The 13,813-nt window shown below is 52.1% G+C and overlaps 6 protein-coding genes across 6 annotated transcripts; 3 read left to right on the top strand and 3 right to left on the bottom strand.

The window, feature by feature from the left end:
• Positions 1-537: 537 nt before the first annotated feature.
• On the top strand, positions 538-2,308 carry N7515_001593 (uncharacterized protein; the record flags this gene model as incomplete). Its single annotated transcript, XM_056662337.1, has 6 exons — positions 538-755; positions 840-1,011; positions 1,066-1,317; positions 1,378-1,888; positions 1,941-1,977; positions 2,041-2,308. 6 exons carry the CDS (start codon positions 538-540, stop codon positions 2,306-2,308), a joined length of 1,458 nt encoding a protein of 485 aa, XP_056524450.1.
• Positions 2,309-2,929: 621 nt separating this feature from the next.
• Positions 2,930-3,452, top strand: N7515_001592 (DUF2462 domain-containing protein; the record flags this gene model as incomplete). The annotated part of the gene is made up of 3 exons (XM_056662336.1): positions 2,930-2,979; positions 3,111-3,192; positions 3,294-3,452. The coding sequence occupies 3 exons, from the start codon at positions 2,930-2,932 to the stop codon at positions 3,450-3,452; spliced, it is 291 nt and encodes a 96-aa protein (XP_056524449.1).
• A 366-nt stretch (positions 3,453-3,818) lies between these two features.
• On the bottom strand, positions 3,819-6,425 carry N7515_001591 (Zn(II)2Cys6 transcription factor domain-containing protein; the record flags this gene model as incomplete). Its single annotated transcript, XM_056662335.1, has 5 exons — positions 3,819-4,415; positions 4,465-4,790; positions 4,845-4,953; positions 5,006-6,125; positions 6,202-6,425. The coding sequence occupies 5 exons, from the start codon at positions 6,423-6,425 to the stop codon at positions 3,819-3,821; spliced, it is 2,376 nt and encodes a 791-aa protein (XP_056524448.1).
• A 1,464-nt stretch (positions 6,426-7,889) lies between these two features.
• Positions 7,890-9,476, top strand: N7515_001590 (5'/3'-nucleotidase SurE; the record flags this gene model as incomplete). Its single annotated transcript, XM_056662334.1, has 2 exons — positions 7,890-7,981; positions 8,483-9,476. The coding sequence occupies 2 exons, from the start codon at positions 7,890-7,892 to the stop codon at positions 9,474-9,476; spliced, it is 1,086 nt and encodes a 361-aa protein (XP_056524447.1).
• A 339-nt stretch (positions 9,477-9,815) lies between these two features.
• On the bottom strand, positions 9,816-11,387 carry N7515_001589 (DUF5427 domain-containing protein MTC1; the record flags this gene model as incomplete). Its single annotated transcript, XM_056662333.1, has 2 exons — positions 9,816-10,789; positions 10,850-11,387. The coding sequence occupies 2 exons, from the start codon at positions 11,385-11,387 to the stop codon at positions 9,816-9,818; spliced, it is 1,512 nt and encodes a 503-aa protein (XP_056524446.1).
• Positions 11,388-12,063: 676 nt separating this feature from the next.
• Positions 12,064-12,877, bottom strand: N7515_001588 (uncharacterized protein; the record flags this gene model as incomplete). The annotated part of the gene is made up of 4 exons (XM_056662332.1): positions 12,064-12,250; positions 12,304-12,377; positions 12,421-12,725; positions 12,781-12,877. 4 exons carry the CDS (start codon positions 12,875-12,877, stop codon positions 12,064-12,066), a joined length of 663 nt encoding a protein of 220 aa, XP_056524445.1.
• Between the last annotated feature and the right edge of the window lie 936 nt (positions 12,878-13,813).

Raw genomic sequence — 13,813 nt, 5'->3', positions numbered from 1 at the left:
CTTCCAAGGAACGCCTGGGGCGCCTCGGCTGTCTTGGATCATTCATTGAGGGCTATGATACGTCGAGTCCACCCCCAAGCCTCTGTGGCGTTAAGGCTTCATCAAATGCCAATCAATGCATACCATATGATACCAGGAATGTTTCCCTCGATATTACCGAAGTCCGCCTGCTACTAACGGGCTGAAGATGAGACTGTTTAGGAAGGTCTTCTAGACCTCGGTGTTGGCTTTCTTACTTGGCAATCGGGATCATCGGTGGAAATGTCCGACCTTGGCTTAGAGACCCAGATCAACTTCCACCGGAAGCTAACAAGCCAATCAATGCCTGCAGACGGAAAACCTCCGTTTAGCCTGGAGTATTTCCACCGATGGAGCATCGTCGAGCAGTATCACTTTTGCGGGGAAATTGTGGGCTCTGGGGCTTTAGTGTCACAGCCAAGCTTACCCCGCAAGGAGTGAGCAGTATATAGTCAACATGGAGGGCATAGGAAAACGTCGGGTCAAAACTGTGCTTGACCAAGAACACAGTACAAAGCAATGACTATGAAAGACTTACCCCTTGATGAGAGGCTCGAGGATATCGAGCCCTCCGAGAAGGGAGCCGTTCATCATGAAGAGATAATCAACTCATTCAGTCCGGAAGAGCGAAAGAAACTTATCCGGCGAATTGACATTCGCTTGGTCATTACACTGGGATGTCTATATTGTGTCAGTTTGTTGGATCGAACAAATCTTGGAGCCGCTTCTGTCGCAGGGTAAGTGCATTGAGCCGACTCAGCCCTGGGCCGAGTCTCTCTCTCCCCAGCAATGTGTTATGTATCCAGCTAACAAATCTTCAGAATGCAGATAGAGCTAGATATGAACCAGGCCAACAATGGCTACAGCATTACCTCGCTGGTATTTTTCATCACCTACACAATCTTCCAGATTCCCGCCACAGTCATCATCCGCAAAGTCGGGCCCCGAATCTTCCTCTCGGGCATTGTAATTCTCTGGGGAGCTGTCATGCTTGTAAGTTTCCCGAGCGAAGCATACTTGGCCCGTTACTGACAATATCTCCCTTAGGCATTCGGCTTCGTCCCGAATTGGGAAACAATGGCCGGACTGCGTATCATCCTCGGCGCCCTAGAAGCTGGACTGTACCCGGGCAGCGTCTACCTCCTGAGTACATGGTACCCACGCTACGAGTTGCAGAAGCGTAACGCTGCGTTTTACCTCATTGGAAGCGTTGCCTCAGGCTTTGGTGGAATCTTGGCCTACGGGCTGATGCAGATGGATGGACTGGCCGGGAGAGCGGGTTGGCGATGGATCTTCATCGTAAGTATCAACGAGATCCAGTTCGTTCCAGGAAAGAGGCTAACCAAACAACCAACGCAGATCGAAGGCCTGCTAACCTGCGCCTTGGGCATCGGCTCCTACGTCTTCCTAGTCGACTTCCCAGAGAAAGCCCCCCGATCCTGGAAGTTCCTCAACGAAAACGAAGCCTCTTTCGTCATTGCGCAAATTGAACAGGACAGAGCAGATGCTGCCGTCGAGCCTTTTTCTTTGAGGAGATATCTCGGCAACTCTAAAGATAGCAAGGTCTGGGCCTATGCCTCCTTGTACATGTTGACGACGACGAACAGCTACTCAATCGCGTACTTCCTGCCAATCATCCTGGAGAAGAGCATGCATTTCTCTGTCGCGAAGGCACAGTGTCTCGTTGCCCCGCCCTATGTCTTTGCAGGTATTGTTATGTACACGCAGGCAATGTTCGGTGATAAATACCACCTGCGTGGTCCCATTGTTGCTGGGAATGCGCTCATGGGCATTCTCGGACTTGGGCTATTGGGTTACCTCGAGAATCCAGCTCCTCGTTACTTTGGAGTTTTCTTGGCTACTGCTGCCGGTGAGTTGAACTGTCCTGTCTTTGGCTAGGACTATACTGACGTTGTTAATAGCAAATGCAAACTGTCCAGCCCTGGTATCTTGGCAAAGGTAAGTGGTCTTGCTCAAGGAAAGCTCGTTTTTTTTTTCTCTGGCGCTAACCTTTGGCTCTAGTAACAACATCCGTGGCCAATGGAAACGAGCCTTTACATCAGCGACTCTTATTGGCGGAGGCAGCATCGGTGGCATCATTGGCACAACGGTGTTCCGCGCCCAAGATGCTCCAAACTATCAGCCAGGTCTGCTTTGCACTATGCTGGCCAATGCGTTGGTCGTTGTGATCGTGTGTTTGATGACGCTGAAATTCCATCGCGCAAATAAGCGGGTCGACGCTGGCGGAAAGCCGATCGAGGGACAGGTCGGGTTCAAGTATACCTATTGAGGGATAGCTTGGTGGTATCTAGACATGGGGTCTATTTGGTGTTGGAGGTTGTCTTTGTAAATCGCAGTTGACATAGAAGTCTAGACGATATGTTATAGATCACAGTGACCTTTTGATCGTCTCTCAAGCTAGGCTTTGAGTAGGAACCTTGTAGTACCTTGGCATACAGCCTAGCATAAATGTCAATGCAGTACATAAGGAGGCTACCTTTTCCTCGCTAAATCGCGTCGCCGAAGAATCTTCCACCACTTGATCGGCTCTGATCTGACACCAAAATCAACCTCAATGCTACCTTCTTTCCTCTATAACTCCACCCATAGCCTGCCATAGGCCATCAAATATTTATTCCTCTTTCTCTCCACCACAATAACAAGGCCAAAATCCCCGTCCCATCCATGATCCTTAGCCCCAAACCCCAGCTATACTTCGGAACGGAAAAACACCACCCCACTCCCACCACACGTGATCCGATAAGCCGATAGCCGATAAGCAATTTTCCCTCCGGCAACCCAAAAAAACAGAAACAGCCCAGAACCGAACCCACTTCGTGCTGCTGGCGGTGCTTTCTCGTTGTATCTTCCCCTCACCCACCACCTATATTACACATACTCTCTCTACACAATGGTGCAAGGATCATTGAAAAAGGCCGGTCCCGGCGGTCCAAGCAGGAAGTAAGTCCAGTCCCAGTCTCAGCACCACAGGCAAAACCAAAACCCAACCGAGACGAGAACGAGTGCCAGCCATTTAATTCCCTACAGAGAATCAAGATCAGGATCAAACTAACATATTTCTGTCACTCCAGGCCTTCCAAGACAGTTCGACCAGGAGTTCGCTCCGTCGCACCCAAGAAAGCGGGATTGATTAAGCAGAAGAAGTTGACCAAGGTATGTACTACGATACCTACTGGATTTCCTCGATTGGATGCGGTTTCGTACCTGCAAGGCAGAATACAAAACACAAAGAGAATGGTTCTGACAGCCGCTAGAAACTTACATCTGGACTTGTTTCCATGACGGAACGCAGTCTTGGAGCTAAGGCGGGTCATCTTGAGCTTTTGGCTGGTGGCAAGAAGGATCGGTTGGCGAAGGAGAGGAATGCGGCGAGGAAGGAGGGGACTTTGAAGTCTGCGCCTAAGAAGGCGTAGGTTTTCTTTTCTATGGTTGAAGGTTTTAAATCTACCTAGAGGTTGTTGTTTGAGTGCGTGAAATCGATACCCTGTTTCTATTGTCTTTCTCTTTTAGTGAGGTGCGATTGTTAATAGGTTTACTGGATAGTGTTAGAGTGAGGAGGTAGTGTGTTCATAGTACGTAGTACCTATATCGAAGTGCATGTACAAAAAACCAGCCGATGCGCGAAATCATGAAATCATTAGCAAGCCTGTACAGGCATGCATCCAAGAGAACAGGGGAAAATTTTCGGTGAGATGAGAGAAAAGAAAGAAACAAAAAAGAAAATAAGGGTATCTATAATTCCAACTCCAATGCCATGTCCAAACCAACTCGCTCTTTGCTCAGGCCTTCGAGACCCGACTCGGAACACCAGCCTGCTCAATCAAATCCCGTCCACGCTCCATCCACCCATGGAAGCCACCGTCAGACGAGTCTGCAGGGAAATCGTCCCAGACGGCATTCTCCGAGTCCGGATACGTCGACCAGATCCCCTTGGGCACATCCGCAGCTGACCACGAAGGTAGCTTCGCCATCACACAGGTGTAATACACGTACAGGATGCGACAGAGCAGCTCGACGCGGTCGACGTAGTGCTGCTGTGCGGGGTCGGGGGATTGGCCGCCGTCGCCGAGACGCTTCCACCAGCTCACGCGCCAGCGAAGCGTTAGCAGGATGTGGCCGAGTTCGCTGAGGAAGCGGACGTGGGTCTCGTGGGAAATCTGCTTCCATTTGATGTTGTAGAAGTCGCGCTCGAGTTTGCGGAAGCCTTCGACTTCGAGCATGCGGCAGAAGATTCGGGAGAGTTGAGCGGCGAGGAGGATCTCGCGTTGGTCTTCGGGGTTGTTTATGTCCATTGTTCGTTCTTCCTCGTTGGGATCAAGGGAGACGAAGCTGTATTTGGCACGGCTAGGCATGTTGTTCCATTGGGAGAGGAGGGTCTGGGGGTGGTCAGTTATTGCATTTGCTTGGAGATATGTGGAAACTTACGTAGGCTTGGTTCATTGGATCGCAGTCGGCAACGCAGGACAGCCAGTTCTTGGACTTGTCCTTCGAGTCGACGATTCGTCGGTCAATGAATTCGATGAAGGTGGACTTCGAGTTGCCGTTGTACTCGCTCAGGGCCTTCAAAAATTTATAGGTCTCTCCCAGGTCAAGAACGTATAGAGAGCCCCACGCCTGACTGGCGCGGATGTTGAATCGGCCCTGGCGCTCCGCTAGCAATGACAGAAGTTGGCTGAGATCGAACTCGGATGGGATCTCCATACGAACTCGGCGAGTACCGTCCATAGTAGGGTGGTTGACAGCTCGTTGAGCTAAATACAGTCAGCAAATGAGAACGACGTACGGGAGGCTCAAGTTGAACGTACAGATATAATTGCATGTTCCGAACTCCACAATGCTGGAGAAGCATGCACGAGCGCATGGTTGCTCGTGAAGCGTCGGGCGACAAGCGTCGCAGGGGGAGCTTCCATCACACTGCAAACACGTTAATTCAATGGACACTTAAGAAGCAGGTGAAGAGACTGACCTTGCGCTTGTTCAGTCGACACTGCACACAGGTATCCTTGTTCTTCCGACGAAGACCAGCATTAGCCCGTCCAACCAAACTCAATGGGCCCTTGCGACGAGCACCGCGGGGCGGCGAGACAAAGTCCGCAGACGCAATTGAGCCGCCTTGGCCATCCTCCTGGACAATCTGCAGTGGCCGAGCGACACCCTGATCCATTGAAGAAGCGGGGTTTCTGGTCTTGCGCTTTTTGACCGTAGCAGAGGATTGCATAGCAAGTGCTCCGGGTCGACCAGCGCGTGCTCCAGTACTTGACGAAGCCCTCGACCTTGAGGGAACGGTGGAGACCTGAGTCTCCGCCGGGTCCTCGCTCACCATAAAGGCAGTGGTCTTAAAGGCAGGCTGCGAGGCCTCCGGCGAGGTACTTTCATGCGGCGAGGTCTTCCACGGGGCATCGTCGTCTTGGTCCGCAAAGGTAAAGGCATCGTCACTAGTGGCAGAGTAAGAGCACTCGTATATTCCAGACAAATCGCCCGACACCGAAGAGTTCTCAGATTTAAACTGGAACTCTTGTGGCATGGGCGCATTTCTCTGGCCAGTAGTTTGAGAGGCCGGCGTGATCCGCGGAGTAGGCAATTGAGATTCCAGACTGTTCAGCCAGCGCGATTCCAGCGATCTGAGTGAAGTCTGGAACTCCCGCAGGGGTTGATCCTTCGGGCTATGTTGCGCGTCGACCGTGAGCGGCATGGAGTCTTCCGGCGGGGACATGTTGTCCACGGGCACACCGTGTTGAATCTCTGCCCACTGTTCGGGAATCATGGGGAAGGATTGTGGAATCTGCTGGAAGGACATGATGCCTTCTGTTGGGGCATCGGGGAAACCACCGTGAGGCATCTCTCCGACATCATCGACGATAACGGCGCCAGTCGAGTGGCTCGGTCCCTTCCCGTACGGGTAGATCAGCGACGCATCCATCGGCATGCCGACGGGATTGTATAGGGGGAAGTGCGACCAAGCCTCATCGGGATGGAAGTTCTCGTCGGCAGAAGATGGGATGGTCCTAGGGCTGATGGTGCCGCTGCCAGTCCCTTCGACGATGCCATCTGTGTAGTTCAAGTGTTCGGGGGCTACATCGTGCTTCCTGAAACCAAAATAACAACTGTCAGCTTTGGTCCCATCGCACCGCGCAGTGTCATGCGAGGGAGGAGGTTCCGGACCTGTTCTCTAGGCGATGGAATTCACCGGTCAAAGGGCCGTGGAAAGCGCCCAGGTCCGCGATGTCAGCATCGCATTGACTCGATTCCTGGCTGGTGTCCCACTCGGGTGGTTGGTCGTATCCGGGTTGTTCCCACGAGGCGACCGAAAATGCCCCTTCAGTTTGCCAATTGTCCAAAATCTTGGGGTCGATCCCCGCAGCGGTCCCAGTACTTCCACAGTCCATACAGGATGAGAGGCCTGGTGAGGAGGCGACGACGACCTAGTTGAGCAAAGATCCCAAAAGAAACGAGCTTTTGAGACTTTGCAGGTGAGGTGGGTCGGGTCGAAACGAAGAGTATAGTCTAGGGACGACAAATGATTGAACGATCGAGATATTTAATGGAGATGATGATGGTAACTCGAGAAGATGGGTGTTGAGGGGCCGAAGAGTGTTGAAGGCTGATGGGATTCCCCACCTCAAGATTTTCTGCGATCGTCTCTAGCGTGTTGTTGGCACAGGCCACTTCAGTATTGTCCTGTTGAGGCTTGCCGATAAATCCAGTTCAGGATGCGATTTCCGAGATGTTGAGACCGAAGAACTATATCAAATAAAACATTCAACATATACACAACAGTCTATTGTCAGAATGTAAGTGGTGTTATGCACGTGGTACATCTGAGTAATTCGATTGCCGCACGATGCTTACGAGCGACAACGGTGTCAGAGTTTGTAATTTTAGTAATTTTAGTAATTTTTAATAACAGCAATTAACGCCGTTAATAACAACGCGTTATCAATGTAACCTTGAAAAGGGCCCAGTAAGCTTGGCTGCTTGGCCCATCCCTGGGTGAAGTATCCGCTCAATTGTGGAATTGTGGAAAACCGGCAAAAGCAGAATTTTCAATTATCCGTTTCTAGAGCCGGTTCTACCGTGTAAAGTCCATTCCATGCAGCGCTTGATCACCTCATCGGAGAAATTAGACTTCAGGCTAGAACAGACTGTACATAGAACAGAGCAGGGTATAGAAATGTTGAAGTATCGAGTTATTTATGGTATGGTATGCAATTAATGGCATTCATTAACGTCCGGCAGCTGGACTCTAACCCAGTTGCCTTAAGGCCTCCTATGGGGCATGGGGACGTGCTAAGCTTTGTCTAGGTTCTACGCCGTAGATTCAAGACCCCGTTCCTCAGAGAGCCACGCTTTGCTCTTAAAAGACCGGTTCTAACCAGTTGACTGCGTTCCTCTAATCCTCCGACAACATAAGACAACATGGCCCGGGTGGATGTCACGTGGGATGGTCTCCATTCTTCGGTTGCTGTGGCGCAGGTGGCGCCATTGTTCTTCAGCGTCCCTTCGGGGGTGGCTTTGCTCTGGTCGCGTGGCCCAGAGATCTTCGTCACCGGTCGGCGCGACGTGAAGTTCCGAGTTACAGTAGAAGGATAGAAGTCTATATTGTAGCAATAGCCTGTTAATGTTGGTAGTGCGTTACTCGTTGCATATAAGCCGCTATGAGCCTATAGTACGGAGTACTAGGTCGCTATCGAATTCCACACATACTGCGTAACTAGATCATACTACCGACTTACAAGTCCCAGATCATAAACAATTCTGATCTAAGTATGATCATGCTTTGAACGATCGAGCTATCCTTAAAATGCTAAACAACAACCTCATATCCACATGTCAAATCTCAACGCCGAAAGATGCCCGACCGGTTCACCGCACGCTGCATTCGGCCCTACCAAAGCCGTCCCCGCGGCCTGAACGGCCTCGTCCCCTGGGCCCTCATGCCCCAGTATGTGATTCGGTGTGGCCAATTCCTCAAATTCCCCCAGATTTGTCGTCTGCACCCCGAATCTTCCCGCGGGGTGCAGATTATTTATTTCCTTTCGTTCAGTTCTTTTCTTTTCTTTCTCTTATTGCTTTTCAAGACTCGGAAAAGAACAAGGCCCATCGAAAGCGCCAGTGCGGAACAGTGAAGATCCAGATCTAAATCCAGATCGAATATCAACATATCGCCCTAAGCGCGGCTTAATCTGTTTTCGTCATGCACATCCTGGTAAGTGAGAGGGGGTTTTCTTTTTTGTTATTCGTCTATATGCCAGGAGGTATAGCAATTCAATCCTCGGGATCTACTTTATAGACCTATCATAGTTCATGTTCTCCAGAGGATCAACACCACTTGACATACGTCCTTATCCGTATACGTAGATAACAGAAGAAAAGAAAGAAAAAAAGCACCTGAACCCAGCTAACCAAAAAAAAAACAGGTAGTCAACGATGATGGGCCACCAAGCACCCGCCTTTCACCCTACCTCAGACCCCTAGTCGACACCCTCCAAGAAAAAGGCCACCAAGTCTCCGTAGCCATCCCGGCCTCCTCCCGCTCCTGGATCGGCAAAGCGCACATAATCGAAGCCTCCCTAACAGCAACCTACGTGCACCGGGACTCCTTCAACGCCGACGGCACCTGGAACGAACCCGAGTCCGAGTGCGAGTCCAACCCTGAAACCGACTGGGTCGTCATCCGCAACGGCACACCTGCCAGCTGCGCCCAACTCGGTCTGTACAACTTGTTCACGGACCGCGCGCCTATCGACCTCGTCATCTCGGGCCCGAACCACGGCCGCAACGCTTCTACCATCTACAACCTCTCTTCAGGGACGGTTGGCGGTGCGCTGGAGGCGGTTTTCTGCGGGAAGAAGGCCATTGCTATCTCGTTTGGGAGTAAGGATGAGCAGCCGAAGGATGTTATTGATGCGGCGGCGAGGTTGGCCGTGAGGGTTGTTGAGCATCTTTATTCGCATTGGGATGAGAGGGTTGAGCTTTATAATATTAATGTTCCTATGCGGGTCGATGTTGAGGAGAGGCCTGTGTTGTATACGCGCACTTTGCCGTATTATTGGAATAGAGGGTGTTTGTATGCTGAGGAGGGGAAGAAGGTTGTTAATGGTGTTAATGGTGTGAATGGGGTTCATGTCAATGGTGAGACCAATGGTGAGACCAATGGTGAGACCAATGGTGAGACCAATGGTGAGACCAATGGTGAGACCAATGGTGAGACCAATGGCGAGACCAATGGTGTGCTTGTCAATGGACATGGTCCCGCGCCCAGACAGCGCCAGTTCAAGTGGTCTGCTGATTTGTCGGATATGAAGAAGACATTGCAGGAGAGCGAGGTTGGGACGGATGCTCATACCGTGCTAAATGGGTCGACCAGTGTGACTGCTCTCCGAGCCAACTTCTGGCATGTCCCTGATCTTGATGGGCCGCTGCATCTCGATTCTTGAACTCTTTAAATGCTTCCATTGGATGATCCTACGATACCCGCAATGGCTTTCGAATGCAAAGGACTGGTGGTTTGAGGAGACCGGTCCGTTTTGTACATATACAGCAATTGCATGCATAATTTTTCTTTTGCGAGTGATGGATCAGTTCCAATAATGGCCAGTAACTGTTATTCTTGCTGTCAGATAGGTTGGTGTAGACACTGGAACAAAATGGGAGGGAAAGAAGTAGCTAGTACATTTCGAGAGCAGGCAATCGGAACTGGTGTATCACATTAACGACAAAAGATGCTAGAATAACCATATCGGGTCCTGGGATGGGCTATAAAAATGATAACGGGCTTAGATAGCACGCGCGGCTTCTCCTGCGCCGCTGTCAACAGTCGAGGCCTGCTCAGCGCGCATCTTTCCCTTGCCAACACCTCCCTCGCCGACACCCATTCGGCGGGCTACGTATCGTTGCGCGATAACACCAGCAGCCAGCGACAGAGTCTCCTCGATCCATTCTGAGACCCACTCGCGAGGATCGACACCTCCGCTCTCGATGATCTCCGCGATGGCTTCGGGAACCACGATACGCTGGACATTGGCACCCTCTTCATCGGCACTCTGAGAAGCCAGCGCCGAGGCATCGAGCCACTCAATCCATGCCTGTGGAATACTCTGGGAGATGGTGTGGAAGGCAAGACCATGGATAGGATCATGGAGATACAGAGCGAAAGAGATCTCCTCTTCTTCGGTCTCGGGCTCCACAACACCTTCAGTAGCCTTCTCGCCTGTCGCACCAGCCTGGAAGAGATCCTTAGAGACAGGTTGGCTAATAGCCTGAATAGCCAAGAAGATATCACTGCTGCGGACTGGGTTCGATTCGCTAAGAACTTCCGAGGCGTGCTTCGCTGCCTCCTCGACTCCACCCCGAGATGAGAAGTACTCGGTGGCATATGACTCGGCGCTAGCGCGAGCCAGCTTTGAGCCTTCCACCGTGCCTCGTACGGCAGAAATACTGCGCGGTTGTCCAGAAGTGACGGTCCGCCACCAGGGCCCATCGTTCCAGCCGGAGCTGGTCATATATCCGGTAACGTCGAGCCCACGCTTCGGGGCTGATTCCTGACCCCGCTGGATCACCAACAGGTCGCCGCCCTCGACTTGCGACATCACTCGCGAGAACACTGCGTAGACTAGAGGGTCGATGCCGGGGTAACCGGACATGTCGTGAGTCACATGGATTTGGAGACGTTCGTGCGAAGAGATAGGAGGTGCGAGGGTGTGGATGAGGCTGGTGAATGTTGGGATTGCTCTATTGCGAAGCTCACCACCTGTGCATGTCGGTCAGCTGTCTGCATATAATATAGCAATCTTGATGAGGAGTTCCATACCGAAATCACGCAGAACTCCAACATTTCCCTTGACCTGCTGAGCCCACTTCTGTGCCTCCTCATTATTCTGGATCTCCTTGACCGCCGCCTCGGCCTGCTTCATAGCCGCGGTGGCCGTTGCAAAGAGTCCTCCTGACCATCCACCCCACCAGCCGCCACCATCTTCAGATGATTGCTGGGCGCGGACATCCTCGGGCTCAGCCTTGGGTTGTTCGGGCTTGGTCTCTGCGCGGCCTATCTCCTCAGACTTGCGGGCAGGGGACTTTTCCTCGGTCGGTCGGGTGATAGTAGCGCTTGGTCGGGGAGATCGTGCAGATGGCCTGGATTTATCGGAAGACAGGCGTGGAGTGCCTGGTCCACTGGCGGGACGTTGTGTGGCTAGGTGGTCCAGCTCAGCCAGGATGTCCTCCTCCGCGCCCTTGGCATTGTCGGGTACAGTAGTGGGCTTAGCTGGTTTGTCGTCGGTTTTCCCGAGGCCGAGGTCGTCAAACTGAGCTAAAAGCTCGTCGCTAGTAGGTTTGGGGCCCTTTGGAGGCATGTTTGTTTGGGACATTCAGTGTTCAGGAGAGGTGACGACACTGGGAGCTTCTGGATTGTGGAGATCATGTGCCAAGACCCACACTACAGATGCTTATTGAGTCACGACCGTCGACCGGTCGAATCTGACAGGACTTAAGATAGAACCCGTTTTACGCAGGCATTGCCTGTTAGCGCCACAACGAACAAATTCCGCAGATGCGCGCCAACCGCAAAGTCATTTGACTCATTGAATGCAGCGTATCACTCCCGGTCGTCATCAAGCAAGCCCCGAGCCTTACAGGTCTCCCGAAACGTAGGATACAACCGGCCAGTGACTGTACGGAGGTCCTCGAAAGAGGTACTAGGACCAATCTTTATGGCCAGCAGCAGCCGACACCAGCCGTACGTAGTACCGCTCGCCCTGGGCCGGAGTTACATGATACATACGATCAATTGCGAATTCGCCTTTTCGGGGCCGCCAGTCATAGCTTTGCCACCTAACGTGCTCGGGCATCTTATCCTAGGCGTAGCACGGGGACAGCAGAGCGCGCGTGGGGCAGAGGTTGACGGGTCGCTGGGAGGTTCCGAGTGCGATAGTCACGTAACTACCAAGACGTGATGCATCAGACTGAGAGAAAGAGTCGTATTCTAGGTAGCTACTATAGAAAATCGCCAAACAGGGAATAATTATATTATTATACAGATGCCAAGTTCATCAACCCAAAGCTATATCTGGCCTCATCGCGGAGCGAATCCAGGTCCAGGTAGAGGATATCGCGAGGATTACGGCCGGGCTGGAGGGCGGAGGAAAATACGTCGCCGTATGTAATTTCGAGCCGCTGGGTGTACGGTGGGTTAGGATTTAGGAACAGGAAAGATTGGCTGAAATGTCTTAGTTCAGAGTACCCACAAATTGTATCGAGTCTTGAACATACCTCGGCCTGAACCAGGATAGGTTGGTCATAAGGAGCCAGTCTCCAGACTTCCGCCTGTTACCGTTCGGGACTGTCTTCGAAAATTCCAGTTGATCAAGACCACGACCTGAATCGCACCACCGCTCCCTCGAAGAAGATCTCGGTCCGCCGGGAGACCGTTCCCTGACTCGGTCCAGCCCACTTCAAAGCGTTCGCAGGGAGTGCTGATGCAAGTTGGGGGCGGAAAAAGAAGTCGGGTTCCTTCCTACTCTGTGCGTATGGAGAATCGGGGATGTCGAGCGTTGTGCCGACGTATGCACCGAGGGCAAAGTACTCGGGCCAGCTGATCAGCCCGGCCTCGACCCACCGGCCCATACAGTGGACAAGCCATGGTTGTATACAACTGTGACCCTCCGTAGGCCTCCGTAATCGCAGGGTCCGGGCTTGGGAGTCGTTGTCGATGCAGTCTATCAGCTGGAAGAGGATCTTTGTGATAACCATGAGTGTCCATGACGTCGGTTATCTTGGGGATTTTCCCTTCTTTGAGATCCGAGTATTCGAGACCCTCTGGTTTCAGACCGAAGGTGTCCGCCATGGCGACTCGGTTAAAGAATCTGTCGACCACCCCCATCACCCGCGGCCTGGGCCGCCTGGCCGGCGTGGGTCGAGGCCTAGTTTCCAACCCCGCAACACAGTACGCTCAAGCCTCAGGGTGCGATGGTACGTGAAAAAACACCATCTCATCAAGAGAACATGAAAGGATCGCTCGAAGCACAGCAACTGCAGCTAGCCAACTTCAGGTTCTCTTGGCTCGTGATCACACACGACCTCATCTCACGGAGGACATGTGTTATCCCCACTTGACTAGAATGACGAGAGAGCCGGCCAGCCAAGCGAGGATGCAACTGGCCGTTGCAGAAAAAGCAAAGAGGAACCCCAGAGTATGCCAAGAACCAAGGGCCCAAGTTTTCCTTTCCAGGTCAGTCGTTGCAGTCGGTGAGGTATTGAAGCGCGACGAGAGAGGTCACTTACCGCGCCTTGAAGTTATTGCCGATCGTAGTGAACACTGAATGTCCCCATGGAAGGGGTACCATGGGCGAGCCTTGGTTTCGATGAGTGCCATAACAACTATACGGCGGCCGTTTCTCGTCCTCAGCACCAACGGGACGAGTTCAACTTCTTCGTAACCAAATACTTGCGAACAGGGTGGCAGCCTTTAGTTAGTGCTGCCCTCTGTATCGGTACACAGCCTTTCGCATCGCTGTTGTACCCATTCTTTCACAGCCCCATTTATAGGCTGTTATATTCTGTGTAGTTGCTCTCTCTGCGGTACCACGGTTCGAGCTGCTTCAGCACAAAGAACTCCGATATTCTGATTCGAAGGGCTGTGCGGAAAAAAACGCCCACGGACTCGAGTCGGCAGTCGATGAGAAAGCAGACAACGACGAATCATCAGACTCGGTCGGGGAGAATCCAGAATAGTCGGAGGAGCTCGACATCGAGTGCGGTGGGTGATAAAAGGACATCGTGA

This window comes from Penicillium bovifimosum (genome assembly GCF_028826915.1).
Source record: "Penicillium bovifimosum strain IBT 22155 chromosome Unknown utg000002l_segment0_segment0, whole genome shotgun sequence".
Taxonomy (NCBI): domain Eukaryota; kingdom Fungi; phylum Ascomycota; class Eurotiomycetes; order Eurotiales; family Aspergillaceae; genus Penicillium; species Penicillium bovifimosum.
The sequence above is the reverse complement of the archived record's forward strand: the minus strand, read 5'-3'. Positions and strand labels throughout refer to the sequence as shown.